Below are 16,611 nucleotides of genomic sequence, written 5' to 3' on the forward strand. Positions count from 1 at the left end.
AAAAAAAACGCTACCGTAGCATTGTTTCACACACACAAATTCAATGATGAAGCCAAATACAGAGCTATTGTTTCCTTTTGCCCTTCTTTCACTCGTGATTCAGAGTGGAATGTTAGTTGTTTCACCTTCCTTCTCATCATAACATGGCCAGGAGAGAGAGCCCAGACTTATCCTTAAACTTAGCATGATACAAAGGAGAAGAACTGCGAAAACTAAGCTTCTCGCTCCATTTCTTCCATTCACTGGATGATCTCTCGTAAGTTGCCAAACTGGTCCTCTATTATTTGGCCTGAAATGTGCTGTACTCTGTTATTTAGACAAATCCCAATGTACAGCAGTATTTTAAAAATAACTAACGTTACGTGCACTTGTGTCTACCATGTGTCAGGCATTGTGCTATATACTTTATATTCATTATTGATGCTCAGAATGAAAACAAAGACGCCGCTCTCATTTTACTGATGAGTTAATGGCAGCTCAGGGAAGTTCACTGATCAGCACCAACCAGAGCCAGTATCTGAAACTCAGCTGTCTGACTCCACGGTCCAGCCTAGACAACCACAGACCTGGCAACCTTAAATTACACCCAATCAAACCGATTAGGTCAAAGCTGGAACAAAACTGGAAGCACCCATAAGAGACACATGTGTCATCAATATTACAATAACCATACGATACTGGTGTGACCTCATGGGTAGGTTCAATTAAAACCATCCCTACCATGACTGGGAAAATGATAGCAGCCACGGTTGACTTGAGGATCCAGAGCAGGGCTAGACAGAGCACCTGCAGGAAAGTGAACAGGTGAACTCTGCGCAGGGGGACATGGCGCAGGTAGATAAAGTCAGGCTGATGCTTCAGGGGCATCAGCAGCAGCTTCAGACGATCCATGAACTGGGGGAAGAAAGGGAAAGAGAGGACAAGGACATTACTTCAAGAGCTGCAGCACCAAGTCATTTCTTCACGTCTAACTAACCACTAGCGATTTATACTCTACAATTTAGGCAGGCAATGTCCTGGTTAGAGGACACTGGTCAGGGAGTGCAGAAATACAGTCTAACATGGTAAGACGTAGTATGAGTCTTCCAACTTCTGTTATTACTTTGCAGGAATATTATGCAGCTATACGAGATAAAGTAGCCACCAAAGAATAAAGTTTCAAAGCCAAATATAAAATAAAGATGCTCATCTCCTACATTCTACTTGTATTGTCTGCATCTTAGGAGAGAAGATCTTGTGCCTATTCTAGTAATAATATGCTGAAGGAAGACATCAAACTCGTGTATCTAACTGTGCCTCAGCTGTCTTATCTGAAAAGAAGAGGAGACGCTATGTATCATATATATTCCAATAATGTTTCAAGGATATAAAGGAACTATCTGACTTGAAAATGGGAATGCATTGGTATTTTCATAAATTCCACATTATTTATCTATGCATAACTTAACTAATACATTTAGCAATGAATTAGCATTTCTTTTCAGAGAAAAGCCACATGAACTTTGCAGTGAGTTTCACAGCGTCAACAACTAGATACCTGATCTAGGAGAGGCTATTACACTGTCATGTATAAACAGGTACTAAAATGACTACTGAGCGCCTATGTGCCAGGTGCTGTGCTTCAAAGAATAACCGCTGAGCTTACATCAATGCTGATGATAAGGATGATACTTAAGTACCTATCATAGGAACTTTCAGATGTAAGATGCTCACTAAATAGCTGTTGAATTGAATAATTATGTAATAAGAACTCTGAAATAATATCTCTACTTTCTTGCTGGAGGGAAGAGAAAAATGTAAAAGTAAATAGACTATCACAATCTTCTCTGAAGTGATTTCCTATCTAAAGAGTTTTCTTTCTTCCTCCAGAGCTATTTTTGACTGGTAGAAGCATTCCCATTTATAAAGACTGGAGTAACAAAATTTTTTGCTAACTCAGATCTTGCCAAAAAGGTCTAAAAGAAGAAGAGTCAAGAGAAAAGTAAAGAGAAAAGGTGATAGGGCAACACCATGGCAGAATTTAAGAAATCCACTAGCTGTCCCTTCAGCAAGGGATTTTTTTCCCCATTGTTATGGAATCGCTGATTTTTTCCCCTTCTATTTAATTTAATAAACATGTACTAAGCTCCAACCACCTATTACACACTTAGAACACAAAAAATCAAACTTCTGATCTAGACTGACTTATTTAGGCCAAACAAAAATAAGAACTATTAATTTGGGGACCATATTTGTTTCATCTTTTTCCATTTAAAGTAATAAAGAATATTTAAAATGTCAGGTAAAAATATTTTTACACATTTATACTTCCTAAAAGTTTCATGGGCACAAATAAGCCCACATTCACATTCCTCTAGTTACATGTATGAAAAACCACCTTGTATTTTGTAATAAATATCCAAATGGTGAAGAACTCTACTCAATGGACCTAAACAAGGAAAAATAAAATAGCCTTTTCTCTTTTTGAGGGTCTGGCCTCTATTACTATTACGAAGGGGTTTAAATAAATTCTTATGATGTTCACAGAACATGCAGTCTTTTCCCATTAAAACATCACTAAGTGCTAAATAAGGCTACAGTTAACAAGGTGCCAGAAAGCAGCAGCAGTACTTCCAGTTTCCTGGTGCCAATTAAATTAAACCTCAATTGAAAGACAAAGTCCCTTACAAAGTTTCCCCTAATAATTTTTTAAAAGAGGGCCAGTTTTATCCAAGATGTGACAGCTGAAGTTTTTGACGAAGGTAGCACATTAACCACATTGACTTGATTCTTGTATTGGTGCAAAACTTTTGATCAATGATCTCAGCCACGCGAAAAGCACATCAAACAAGAATAGTCTGTTCTTAGTATAAGGTAAAGGCAAATGGATAAACAGTATCTCGAGAACACCGAAAGTTAGATTTCCATCGAAGGAAGGAAGGAAGGAAGGAAGGAAGGAAGGAAGGAAGGAAGGAAGGAAAGAAGGAAGGAAGGGAGGGAGGGAGGGAGGGAGGGAGGGAGGGGAGGGAGGGAGGGAGGGAGGGAGGGAGGGAGGAAGGTCAGAGATAGCTCTCTCACTTTCCTAGTCAAATGGCTTCTAACAGCTTATTTCTAGAATGGGTATGTATGATAACATTTGTTGACACAAGCTAACTTTGTTAATCGAATCAGGAACACAGGTGAATGGTGGAGAAAGTAGAAAATAAATGCATTTTAAAAACTCAGCAGTTAAGGATTAGCACTTTTCTTCAATGATCTATTATTGGACTGTTTTTAATACTACTAGAAGAATATGACTCTGCTGAGATTGCTATGGAAAACTTACCTGCACACCATTAAGAGATGCTACCCCCATATACAGGAACACACCATAGAGTACAGGCATGGGAATAAACTAGGATGGAAAAAAATTGGAGAAAGGTTTAGAACAATAATAATAAAAACAGTAAGAGAGAGCGATAGTTTAAATAAAGGCTAAATCTGAGACTAAAAGATAGGACTTAATAATACAGTGACCACACTGATCAGTGTGCTTAACTCATCATTGATAAACTTCTAAACTCTTTGTACCAGAAAGCAACAAAGGAGGGTGAAGGAGACTCAATTTTCATTTGATTCTTGTTTGCATTTTTCTAACAATTAGAATGCATGACCTTAAAAATAACTTTTTAATGGGGAAAAAAAAGTCTCTGTTATCCTTTCCCCTTAAAAGGAATGACCACGTAAACTAGATGCATGCATGGACGGTGAAGCAGAAAAGAGAGGTAGAGGGTTGCCCCACTCCGGAGACCAAAGTTCTTTCCCAATAGTCTGTTGACTTTTCTCTAAATAATTTTCACCAAATGATCTATCAGCTCGGTGTATAAATGCCTCTTTCAATTAAGTAAACATCAAACAACTGTCCCCTTTCTTCCTCTTAGGAATATTAAGAGGACTAATTAATGAGAACACTGCTTGAAAGGAGCATGGAGCGTCTGGAAGCAATTAATTACACACACGGATTAATACACATCTTTAAAAATGGAATTAATACATTTCATGCATTAATTAGCAAGAGTCTTGTACACTAGTGTGAAGTGTTTTAACAATGGGAAGTTCCAAGACGATGTTCCTAAGTTTCATCTATTCGTAGACCTTTGAAATGTCTCTAGTACTGTGGAAACCAAGCAAGTCAGGGATGACTCTGTTTCCGGGAAGTCTTCTATCTGAACAACAATAAAAAAAAAGGGTTCTCAAGCTTGGATTTTGAAAAGAAGTTCAAGTTCAGGAGTTTTCAAAGCTCAAATACTAAAACCACAATCAATTAAGTCCAATCTTACCAAATCTGCACAAAGGAGACTGCTGTAGCCAGAAAACAGTATAACTTTAGAGTAATTTTTAAAGAACTATCACATGTATTAAGAAATTGAAGCACAATTTCTATCAGCCTCTCCTTGTGATCACCTCAAACAGTTCTGTATCTGAGACCCTTTGGCTACTACTAGAGAAACAGTAAATTCCAAAACGGGTCACAACTGCCTCTAATTGTTATTGGTTAGCTGTAAAAATTGTTAAACGTATATGGAATAAATATACTTATTTATATAAAACATTGCATGCTTCTTCTAAAAAAGACTAACAATTTTAACATAGCTAATTTGATCTTGAGCTCAGAAAAAAAATAGATGAGATTGAGTGTTGAAGGTGGTGGGAGGGACAGTGTGAGTGGCAGGGACGCCGTGTGGGCTGTAATATCCAACAGTCACCACAAAGAGGTGAACACATTACATTCAAGCCACTTACGCTGGGACATGTGCCTTTATTTCCTTTAAGAACATGCGTGTTTCCATTCCCAATGATGCCTCCGTACAAATTTACCAAAAAATACAATAGGAAACTAACAAAAAGACCCTTTCATAGTTTTGACTTATTTCTTAATTTTTAAAACATCTTCTATAGACAAGGCCACTTCTATTCTTCCTTAATATATGAAGATTTCTTACCATGTCATTTCTAATTTCTTGGGAAGAAATGAAAGGTGGAAGGGGAAAAAAGAAGTATAGAGCTCATGGGAAACTAGTTAGAAATCCTGCAGTAGTTATTTTTTAATTTGAGTGTTTTTCTGACTTGAAAGAAAGTAATCATATAGATGATCTTGGGCCTTAGTCCCATCCCTCACCTAAGCTTAGTTAAGTATTTTCTCTAATGTAGTTCTAATGCCAGAGTGAAGGCAACTTGTGCCTTGGTGCCTAGGTCTGTTCTCTCTGAACGGATGATGACAGGTTATTTGCCAAACCTACCACAAAATAAAATCAGAAGGTAGCATTAACTCAGAATGGGGATTGGATAGGAGAACAGATTTAGATATGATAATGTTTTTAAAAAATTATTCTTTGGTGAAAATAGTACATATAAAGAAGGCTATTCATTTGATTTTTAGCCAATTTCAAAGTGACACAAATGTCTTATGAAATTCATCATTTTCTTTATGAATGTGTAGTGTCTCAGTAAAAATCTTCCAGTTTGGAAATTCTGATGAAATTTAACAGAATTACTGGGTTAGAGGATACCTTTTATTGGATTTGGTTCATGAGTCATGTTAGGAGGTCAATCCTTCAAAATTCATCACAATAGAATCATTCATCACAATAGAAATTTCCCAAAGGAAGGAAAAGAAGAATGTGTTTTAAAAAGGTAGGATCCTATTTTAAGTTAAACTAGTATAATATACATAGTAATAGCAGGTAGACATTTTTATAAAGCAAGACAGGAGAAATTAAAATATAAAAAACACAGGGTATACTAGGTTCATAGGCATATCAAGAAGTGCCAAATGATAAAATTATGCAAAAAATTATATAAATAATCAATCATACCCAGAAAGCCAAAAAGCATAATTGTAAATAAATATTACAATGCTTTTAATGAAAATGAAAAATGAAAAAATTAAGTGCTTGATCCTATAACCAGGCAGAATAGTGAAACTGAGATGAGATCAATATTTAACATATTCAGACTATGTTACCAAATTTTTCAAATTCTGGTGACTTAACCCTCCCTTTGATTTTCTGATGGTGTTAGGGTATTCTCATAAAAAAAAAATGTAAAAAGGGTAAATTTAATAAAAAAGAGAGGCTGTAGCGTCCACAGCACAGAATTCAGTACAAGAGTGAGGTCTCCCCACAGAATCATAGTCAGCGTGTGGGTGTGTGTATAAAACCCAGAATGAGGTCCTGATAAGATCGTGGGCGTAAAAGTTAGACCTGGGTTCCAATTCTGGCACTACCCATTGTGCAACCCAGAGAAAACGATCAACTTCCCCTATCCTCAATATTCTCACCCATATAGTGCTTATGATAAAGATTACATAGCACAAACATTTAGTTCAGTGCCTGGCTCATAATAGATGCTTGATAAATGTGGCACTGATGTCATTATCATCAGAACTTTTAGTGACAAGTCAAGGAGCCTACAAGTGCAAAGTCCCACTTTCTCTGGCCCCTCTGTGGTGGGTTTGGGTGGCAGGAGTTTAGGACAGAAGGATGGCTACCAAGGTCAAACTTGAAGGCTTGGTTTTATCTAGGCTCTACAGTATTGCTTTTTCAACTGTAACAGCTGTCTTCAGGAACATGTTATTAAAATAATATCCTAATACCCTTAAGCCTTAAAAATCAATGTAAGGAAGCTGCTGACTTGCAATCTGGTCCCTCGTCACAAGAAACTGTGGAGTGAGCTATGGTGAGCAGTTTGTAAAAATGCCATCTTTCTCACTACATAAGAGAATCAGAAATCAGATCAGAGAAGCTGGGGAAGATCATCTCATGAGAAATGAAAATGAATAAGTTCTTAGAGGGCAAATACTGTTTTATTTAAAAGGTGGTAAACCATGATGGCTATGAGATCAAGCTTTGGAGTCAGAACTGCCTGAGTTCAAATCTTGGCTCTACCATTTAAGAACTTTGTGACCTGGCAAGTTACTCATAATTTTTATTATCTATAAAGTGGATTCAATCATAAGTAAGTATACTTTTTGGAGGTGTGATTGGAGAACTAAATATAAAAAACCTGTGCAGAGCCCTTAATCCAAGGCCAAGCTCAATAAATGGGAGCTTCTATTACAATCAACTTCAACAATATCATCAGCAGCAGCAACTTCATTATCATGTCTCCTTGTTTTTCTGTTACTGAACAGAGTGCACGGCATACAGCAGGAGCCCAACAAATGTTGTCAAATACAAATTAAACACTATCCTCCACATTTTAGAACACTGAACAAATCAGAAAGATAAATTTTGGCTACTCCTCCTGTTAAAGATAAATTAATTCAAGCAAAGGGAACAGAAGTAGCAGTGAACTTTTCTTGATCTTTATTTGTTTGGGCTTGCCAGAAGTATGGAAAAAGTAAGCTCCAGGAACTGTCTTTCATCTTTTTGCTGCTCTTTGGTCTACCGAGTCTCCCCATACAGAGCACTAGCTTAACAGGCAGTATTCCTGCTGCAGAAACACAGATCTAAACTATCTAGCCAGCCTGGGAAGCCAGTTATTCCTGTTTCCCAGCAGTTCTGTATTGAATCAATGGTGAGATTTGAGGCATGCGCCACTGTTGCTGGCCAAGGTCAAGGGGTAGCCTCCTGAACTTAAAAGCTAGTACACTATGATTCCTTACATTCTTCTATGTAAAAAGACAGATTTCGGCAAAGAGATCAGAACAGAGGTCATCAACTTCAAAGTAATCAATGTTCAAAGTAAGTCTGCCCAAGTAGGTACGGGGAACAACTACCCACACTGCTTAATGCATGGCAGAAAATAACTAGCATCATTGGAGGCCACCAAACCTGTGATGGACGCAGGGAGTTGGGAGGGAAGGTGTTGAGCCATCTCATTTTTAAAAGTCACAAGCTTCTCTTGATTTCATTCATTCGATCTGCCTTTCAAAGGCAGCTCTTTTGAGTAAAACCATTCCCTAAAGTCATCACCTGTTTCTTTAAAACACACATAGTCACATAGTGGAGGAAAAAAGATTCCCTCCTCCAAGGTAACTCATGACACCACTTTCTGAGTGAATTCTGAGGTTAATTGTTAATCTTGACTTCTTCTTAGGCGTAACTTAGGTTTTAGTTAAACTACTCTCAACATCTACTTCTTCCTGTGTTGACTTTTCGGATGAGCTAACAAGGGTTCTGTAGTGAAAGCACATAACTTACCAAACTTCAGCGCTAAGAAGGGCACCTGATCTGAAATTGGCTGACCTTTTCAGATGTGATTCCTGAAGTAAGGAATAGCCTCACTTGCTGAAGTAACAAACCACAAGAGTCAATGCTAGACTATTTTATCCTTGTTGTTTTTAAATCCAGGTTCCCCACGATATGTTGGAAACTACACTAACTAAACAATTTTATTTCCCACAGTTTGGGCAAAAGATGGCCTACCAAAAATGTTTGCTGAACTGCCTTTTTCACTGATGCTTAAACTGACTCTTTGCATTAACCCAAAGTTTTCAGGTAGAAATAGCCACAATTATGGACACTAGTACCTGAATGAGGGTGAGTCAGAACATGAGTACTTAAGGAAGGTCAAAGCAAAAGCAAGCTCATACTCACTGATCCCTTACATCTATCTTTTTCCTTTCTCTGTATTATAATCTGTTCCCATAGATACTACGGTGCTTTGCATATCAGGGGCAAAAAGAATCATTGTAAAATGAAGAACAAAAGTGCTTTCAGCTTTAACTCCTCTGCAGCCATATTTGGGTGAGAAAAGAGTTAGGAAGAGGCCTTGCATCTCTTCCTAAAAATAGCAGTTTATACACTGTTTGTTCTCTGTGTCCCTTTGGAATCATGCATGATCACTCAGTTGACAGATTCTACAAGATTAAAGCCAATTTGCGATAACAAACAAACAAAAAAGAATTTTTAAACACATCTGACTTTTCTGAGTTAGGATTTTATACTGCATTATTGAAAAGAAATAATATAAAAATAAAATTAAAGAAAGAGTGGGTGGTGATCAGTACATACGAACTGATGGGAAGATTTCTATTTATCTCTTACTAGTGGCTTAAGCACTAAGAGACCCTATAAAAGAGACTTGGCAGTTGTGTCGTGTGAATCCACCTTCAGGGGTCCCAGGGGCAAATTCCTTCCTAGGAGAGCCTCCCACAATGTGAGGTCATAATTACCTACAATGATCTCTACAAGTTGATCTGTCCGGATGAGGTCCCATTGCCTATGCGGTAAAAAGCTGTCATTAGACTTTTCCACCAGCTGATGTGCTGGCGTCTATGGGGCAATAGAGGAACACAGAGCACTTTGGCAGTGGATTTGATGCTGTGAAACTCACAACAACTCGAACCTCCCCCACAATTCGCTCTGCACTAGCAAAACTGACAACAGATTTCCCTCTGTCCTCACAGAACATAAGATCTGTCCTTTTTTAAGGTCCTTTGTATATAACCAGAAACGAACTCCTTGCAATTACTTTTAGTTTTACTTCCCCACATATTACATGAGATACATATTCCTTCATGATTCCAGTCAGAAATTAAGCCAGCTAATTGACATTGTAGAAACCAGTGACAAAAGATATTTAAATCTTTTAACTGTTTACAAAGTATTTTGTGCATAATGTATGCACTAATCTAAATACTCTGAAGGCAAAGTCAGTCCTAGCTATAAGTTAAGAAATTACAGTTCTATTTTCCACAAATTCATCTGATTGGCAATTGACATATAAATGTGTTAATGGGAAAGAAATGGAGAGCTTTTGCCTTTCACTGTACTTCTGTATTCTTTGAATTCCTTCTAAGAATGTACTGCTCTATTACTTGTGTAATTAAATAAGCATTCAAAAAACCTTTTGAAAAATTAAAATTGTTTAAAGATACACAAAAATTTTTAGAGAAAAATTTGGAAGGATGTTGCTAACAGTGGGATTGTTGATAGCTATTAGGTCTATAGGTGATATTCATGCTTTGTACTGTGATGCAAAGCATAAGATACAAATTAGCAATAATTCGCTAGTTTTGTTATGTAATAAAAAAGAATAAAATATTTGTGTCACAAAAGAAAACTGGAAGCTTCAATGACAGATATATATTAATCTTTTTAAGTACTATCTCTACTTCTAAATATGCTTTCATATATAGTTTATATTTATCTATTAAACATTCACCCCATCAATCAAACCTATATATTGACTCCTAACTTTCTAAATAATCTATCATTTTTCTTCTTCAAAAGTTCATTTCTAAAGTTTTCTAGTTATAAATCAGTAATTTTATTCCATTCTTTCTTTGTGGATATTAGGCCTTCTGATTCAAAGAATACAGAAACACAGTCAGCAATAATTAATAATAAGAGAACAATTACAAAATGATCATCGTGAGTCATTCATGTTATCCAGGAGTCTAATGTGGGAAGGGAGGGCAGGATTTAGGGACAAGTAAATGGGAAGTGATGGGAAGAAAGGATGTAGGGAGACTAGGAGAGTGAAAAATGTCATGGGGAGTGGAGATCAGTTAGCTAGATTGAACTGTATGAAACTGCCATATGCATAGGTCAAAAAATTTGAATAGTGGTAATTTAATATGGTTCAACCAAATAACTGCAATAATAATAATAATAATAATAAGAGAAGGAGTGAGAAGGAAATCAAGGTAAAAGTTTTTAAAGTCTTCATTCTACCTGACTCCTGCTTCATTCAGTGTGTTATGGATGTGATAAACAATCTTGCAGATATTTCTTAAGAAATTCTACTCTTCACATATCCAATTATCTGTCAGTGTTCTGAGAAGGAGGAAGAAGTGAGTATTTCACATATTTACCTTCAAGATGGGAGCCATAAAGACTGACAGACCAGTCAGAATAAACACAAGGGTTCCAGTGACTCTTTGTTCCCTGAAACCAAATCAAAAGATTACCAATCTACCTTTTGTTTTCATAAACATGCTTTTGCCTTTTCACCTTCAGAAAATACTATACATTGATGGAATCACTGTTTGGCTAAGACAGCAAAGGTGCGGATATCATATGTAATTAATACCTCAAGGACAGCATATAAGCTTAACAGAACTATAAAATTCTCTTAAAACTATTGCAGTATGTGATTTGAATTCATCAAGAAAAAAGTGATTCTGCTAAATCCTTTGTCCTTTTAGAATCAGGAGAGAAAAATCACTTGCTCTGGGTCCATCAATTACTGGCCTACTTGAAGCCCTTATTTTTTAAACAACTTGTACTGTTGTGTAATTACACCTTCCTTCATAGGAGACAGTTATTACATTGTCCCACATTCTAATTAACAAACAGCTCAGGGAAATTTCCTAAGTGCGATAAATCCCATCAGTCTCATTTCCAAATCTACAACAACAAAAGTACTTTTTTAACAAATACGATTCCCATACAACACCCACTCCCCCCAAGAAAAATCACCCACTGTTGTGGCGTGGGAAGCGATGGCTCTGTCATGTGAGCTATTCACTCAAGCTCTTAGAGGCAGAGTCCACTGCAAAATACGCAATAAAGTATAAAGGTCTCATAAGAGCTCTTCATGACTATCCAGATTTAACTGCTGGAGGTCAAGGTTTCTCAGTGCTTACGGGACAGAAAATGAACTGGAAAATAAGAATTCCTCTCCTTTCACAGAATCTTTTTTTGGCCGCGCGGCTTGCGGATCTTAGTTCCCTGACCGGGGGTCGAACCCGGGGCCCTGGTAGTGAAAAGGCCAAGTCGTAACCACTGAACTGCCAGGGAATTCCCTCCTTTCATAGCATCTTGAGAATCTTAAGCAGACTCAAGAGTTTTAGGGAGTCTCAATAGAGCTGAAAAATTAAAGGGTCTGGCTATATATATATGATTGTGATAGAGTATGTACCACAGCACTAAAATGACCTGCATGTTGAAGAAAATGAATGACCTGTCTGCGTTTTTACTCTGCATAATTTAGGCTGCTGTTAATCAAAGGGAATGTATGTAAGATAAAAAGTGAACTCCAGAAATTATGGAAGACTCTTTCACATGAAAATTTAGTCCTTTCTAGAACATCAAGTACAGGAATAAATTATTCATCACCATCCCTTTCTCCTCCACATTTGTCCGTTTCCTTCTGACTGACACACAGATGTGAGCATGGTATGTTCTAAGGAGCCATTTTTCTCTGACGTAACACACCTCACTCCTAGGAATTTTGGTTGCTCTCCAGGTGCAGAAGTCTCTGTCTCCATCTTCAAACTGTCGATGTGAGCAATGGAGATGACAGTAGCAGCCACATACCACGGAAGGGCCATGAAGGAGCACACCACCATGAGGATGGCCACCCAAAAGAGATCCAGGTGATATCCAGCTCCTTTCTGTAGCAAGAGGTCACAAAACCATGTGAAGAAAGCACTCATACTGCTATCTAGTCATACTTCCAGATGGGAGTTAAGATTACCCAAAGAAACCAATTCGCTTTGCTTGATACACATACCTACCAGAAGATGAGGTCCTTGAATGAGACTTTATCTTCCTCATACTATCCCCCTAACAATTCAACGCAAAGCTGCCACATGACACACCTCCTCTAGCCTGATTTAAGTCACAGTTTATTATTTGCGTATTGTTAATTATCGTCTCTGCATCCAATTACATAATTGGAACAATGGAGATACAGGACTACCTTGAAGAGTTACTGACATCCTTCAATGAAGTAATTGAGGCAAATCACCTGGTAGGAACTTAAATGGCAGTGATAGTTACAGAGTAGAAGCTCAATAAGTGGTGACAGTAGCAATAGTAATACTGGTTGTTTTTAACATAAACAGGATAGGTACCTTAAAAACAGGCATGATGCCTTCTCTGCTTGACTAGCAATATGCTGTTCACCCAGACAGTATTCAGCACATGTAGACTAATGATGTGAAAGCAACCTTAAGAAAAGTAACCTTAACACTTATATGTGAAATCTAAAAAAATGATACCAATGAACTCATTTTCAAAACAGAAATGGACTCACAGATATAGAAAACAAATTTATGGTTACCAAAGGGCAAAGGGGGGTGGGGAATTTTGAGTTTGGGATTAACATATACATGCTACTACATATAAAATAGAGAACCAACAAGGGCCTATTGTATAGCACAGGGAACTATATTCAATATCTTATAATAACCTATAATGGAAAAGAATCTGAAAAAGAATAGATTTATATATATATATAAATAAAAATACATATACAAGTATATATAAAAAATACATATAGGGGCTTCCCTGGTGGCGCAGTGGTTGAGAATCTGCCTGCCAATGCAGGGGACACGGGTTCGAGCCCTGGTCTGGGAAGATCCCACATGCCACGGAGCAACTAGGCCCGTGAGCCACAATTACTGAGCCTGCGCGTCTGGAGCCTGTGCTCCGCAACAGGAGAGGCCGCGATAATGGGAGGCCTGCGCACCGCGATGAAGAGTGGCCCCCACTTGCCACAGCTGGAGAAAGCCCTCGCACAGAAACGAAGACCCAACACAGCCATAAATAAATAAATAAATAAAAATTAAACTTTAAAAAAAAAAAACATATAAATTATAAAAAGCTGAATCACTCTGCTGTACACCTGAAACTAACACAACATTGTAAATCAACAACACTTCAATTAAAAAAATAAAGACAAAAAAGTACATAGAAGACCCTTTCTCACCCTTAATAGTACATGAAAATAATTGTTTAACAACCTATGAAACATTATAATTAAGGTAATTGTACCTCCTTAATAAGAATAGGCTGATTTCAAACATTGCCAGATAGTCACAATAACATTTACTGACTGGAAGAGCAGACAATGTAACAAAAGGTCTAGCTCTTTTACTCACTAAATAAATATTGTTCAATGTGTCCACAATGTTATTCTCTGGTTGTATTTCTCTGCTCTATTTATGAAGAAATCAAATACCTAATACCCCTACGGAGCCTGAGAAAACAGAGCAGTACATTTTCACAGCATGGAAGCAGCAGCGCCAAGAGGCTTAGCACGACCAATCTGAGGAAACAGAGAGGTTGGCTTTAAAAAATGAGAATGGTCTTTACACTAGGAACCCGGTGACTGTTATCATTCAGATCCTGTTACAGTTACTCAGAATGCTGCTCTCTTCTCACTGAAATGTCACGATTTCACCCCTGGCTGGCACACACAGGTCTAATCATGTTCTCAGAGAACTCATCGCAGCTGACACAGAAAGAAAAGCATAATTTTTACTTAGTCCAGGTTTGGCTAAGAATGAAAATCTCCTTGAGAGACAAATAGGTGGATACATATTCAGAAAACCAGTTCACTGCAGTACAAATGGTTTGAAAGCATAAGGGTTTGAAGTGGGAGTGGGTTAAGGCAGTGGAAAGGGGGCCAAGGTGAGGATGAACGGAAATAACTTGTTCAGTAGTGACTAATGAGGTGAATATCCTGCTACATGTGGGGTCTCAGTCATTCATTCTTTCAACAAATTCTGACTGCCAACCTCGTAACCAGCACAGGCTTGGATGTTAGTGACATATTTGCAAATAAAACAGACAAAAATTCCTGAGCTCATGGAGTTTACATACTATTGACAGAGACAACAATAAACAACATAAATAAGTAAACTATACAGTATCTAAAACAGTAGTAAGCACTAAAGAGAACTATGAGAAGTTGGACTTGTACTCTGAGTACCGTCAGAAGCCACTGTAGGGTTTTAAAGGGAAGGACGAGATGATCTGCTTATGTCCTAAACACCACGGCTGCTGGGTTAGGAACAGACTGAAGACAACAGTAACCAGTTAGGAGGCTGGTGCCATGACCCATGCAAGAGACTGTCATGGTTAGAACCAGGGTGGTACCAGTCAACATAGCAAGAAGTGGGTGGATTCTGGCTCTTCCTTAAGGTGGAGCATACAGGATTTGCTCACTCCTGCCTGTAGATGTGCTGGCCATTCATGATCTGGCCTCTGTTTACATCTGCAGCCTCAGCTTTGACCTCTGCCCTACTTGGATCCTATATCACGGCCACTTTCAACCATATGCAATTCCTTGAATATGTCTTACTCACTAATGCCTTTTGTGTCTTTGCCCATATAGCATCCCTCCCTGGAATAACCTCTCTTTTCCTTCTTTCCTTGGCCCAGCCCTACTCATCCTTAAGACTTAGATCAGCCTTCTTTTTTTTTTTTTTTCCTGGTAGCTTTTCCTTCCTCAGCCCAGGTGAGATAGGTGAGTTTAGTTAGGTTACATCTCCTCCTTTATGTTCCCCTGTCTATCACTTTACACTTTCCTCTATCACAGCACTCATCACACTGTTTTGAAATTGTAGATGTGTTTATCTGTCTTTGATATCAGACTGTAGGTAACATGAAGAGCTAGACTGTATCCTGAATACCTAAGCAGAGTACATGATGCATAGTCAATGCTCAATTAATTAAAAAGTGAATGACAAATAGCATGTATACATTCTTGAGTGGCAACTATAAACTCTTCATTAGCTACACAAAAAATTAAAACTTATTTGTTAATCGGTAGAAATGTGAACCTTTTGGAGGGGGAAGAGGGGAGGTGAACAACATCTGAAAATACCACATAGTTTCAAGCCTTATTTAGACTAAATCACTCAAGACCATAGTAGAGGCACCAACATGGTAATCAATGGGCAGGATCCCCAAATCTTGTCACCAAGGAAACTGTTAATAACCTAAGGATGTGCACACTGGCCAGATCAACGGGTCAAAAGAAGACCGACTGCAGCAAAGTCATGCATGTTACCCCGAGCCACCTGCATGCTTTCTTAAACTATTTCAAGTAAAACAAGTCTGAGCTAGATATCCTGGAGACTAGCAAAAAGGGGCCGCATAATACCAAAGAAGGTGGAATGAGGATTTTAGAAAGCAGAATACAAAGGTAACCTCAAAACCACCAGAATAAGTAAAAGTTCTGGGACAAAATAATTACAGACACATAATTACTCTGCCTCTTGACATCACTCCCTTCAAAAAGTCTTCCTTTCCCTCAACCATGCTGAGACTACTTGATGCTCTTAAAAGGAAGGGAAAATTATCAACTTGACCTGAAGGTGCTGCCTGATTTGCCTCTGCAGAGCTCCCTCTCCAGACTCAACCCTCCCTCTCTCACTGCAACCACACTGGATTATTTTGGTCATTCATTCCTGCCAGGTTACCGCCTCTTATAAAGCCTGTTCATATACAGTGATTCCTGTGCCATCCTGTGTTCCTCTTCCCACCCAGTCTCACTCAGCTAATCCTACTGTTGTGTGAGATCTCAGTGTAAGTGCCACCACCTTGGAACTCCCAGCACCTCGGGACTAGGTCAAACCGTCTCTTATAGACTCTTAAAGGACCATGACTTGTCTTTCGCGGTACCAGACACATTTGCAATGTCACATTTTGCAGGATTACTGGGATGATGCCTCTCTCCCTCAGGGACCAGAAGCTCCACGAGGACAGGGACCATGTGCGTTTCTGTCCACCACTGAAACTCCAGCACACGGCACTGTGCCCGCTACAGAGCGGACACTAGATAAATGTTCACTGGATAAATGAATGCATGTTAATTCATCTGTTCCATGGCACTCTGCTAGACCCTAGAAATAAAATTATAGCTAATGACACAGTCCTTGCCCTCAAGTTGCTTACAGAGTAGTAGTAG

At 38.3% G+C, this 16,611-nt stretch overlaps 1 protein-coding gene across 5 annotated transcripts in view; it reads right to left on the reverse strand.

Moving 5' to 3' along the window:
- Positions 1–16,611, reverse strand: part of SLC4A4 (solute carrier family 4 member 4) — a 351,691-nt gene that overhangs the window by 11,718 nt on the left and 323,362 nt on the right. For all 5 annotated transcript variants that reach the window (XM_036852386.1, XM_036852389.1, XM_036852387.1 and 2 more), the window contains 4 exons: positions 12,126–12,304; positions 10,781–10,853; positions 3,305–3,373; positions 721–894 (listed from right to left, as the gene is read on the reverse strand). In XM_036852386.1, coding sequence (XP_036708281.1) covers positions 721–894; positions 3,305–3,373; positions 10,781–10,853; positions 12,126–12,304 — 495 coding nt within the window. The remainder of the gene's footprint in view (positions 1–720; positions 895–3,304; positions 3,374–10,780; positions 10,854–12,125; positions 12,305–16,611) is intronic.

The sequence above is a fragment of the Balaenoptera musculus genome, chromosome 5, assembly GCF_009873245.2.
Source record: "Balaenoptera musculus isolate JJ_BM4_2016_0621 chromosome 5, mBalMus1.pri.v3, whole genome shotgun sequence".
NCBI classification, from domain to species: domain Eukaryota; kingdom Metazoa; phylum Chordata; class Mammalia; order Artiodactyla; family Balaenopteridae; genus Balaenoptera; species Balaenoptera musculus.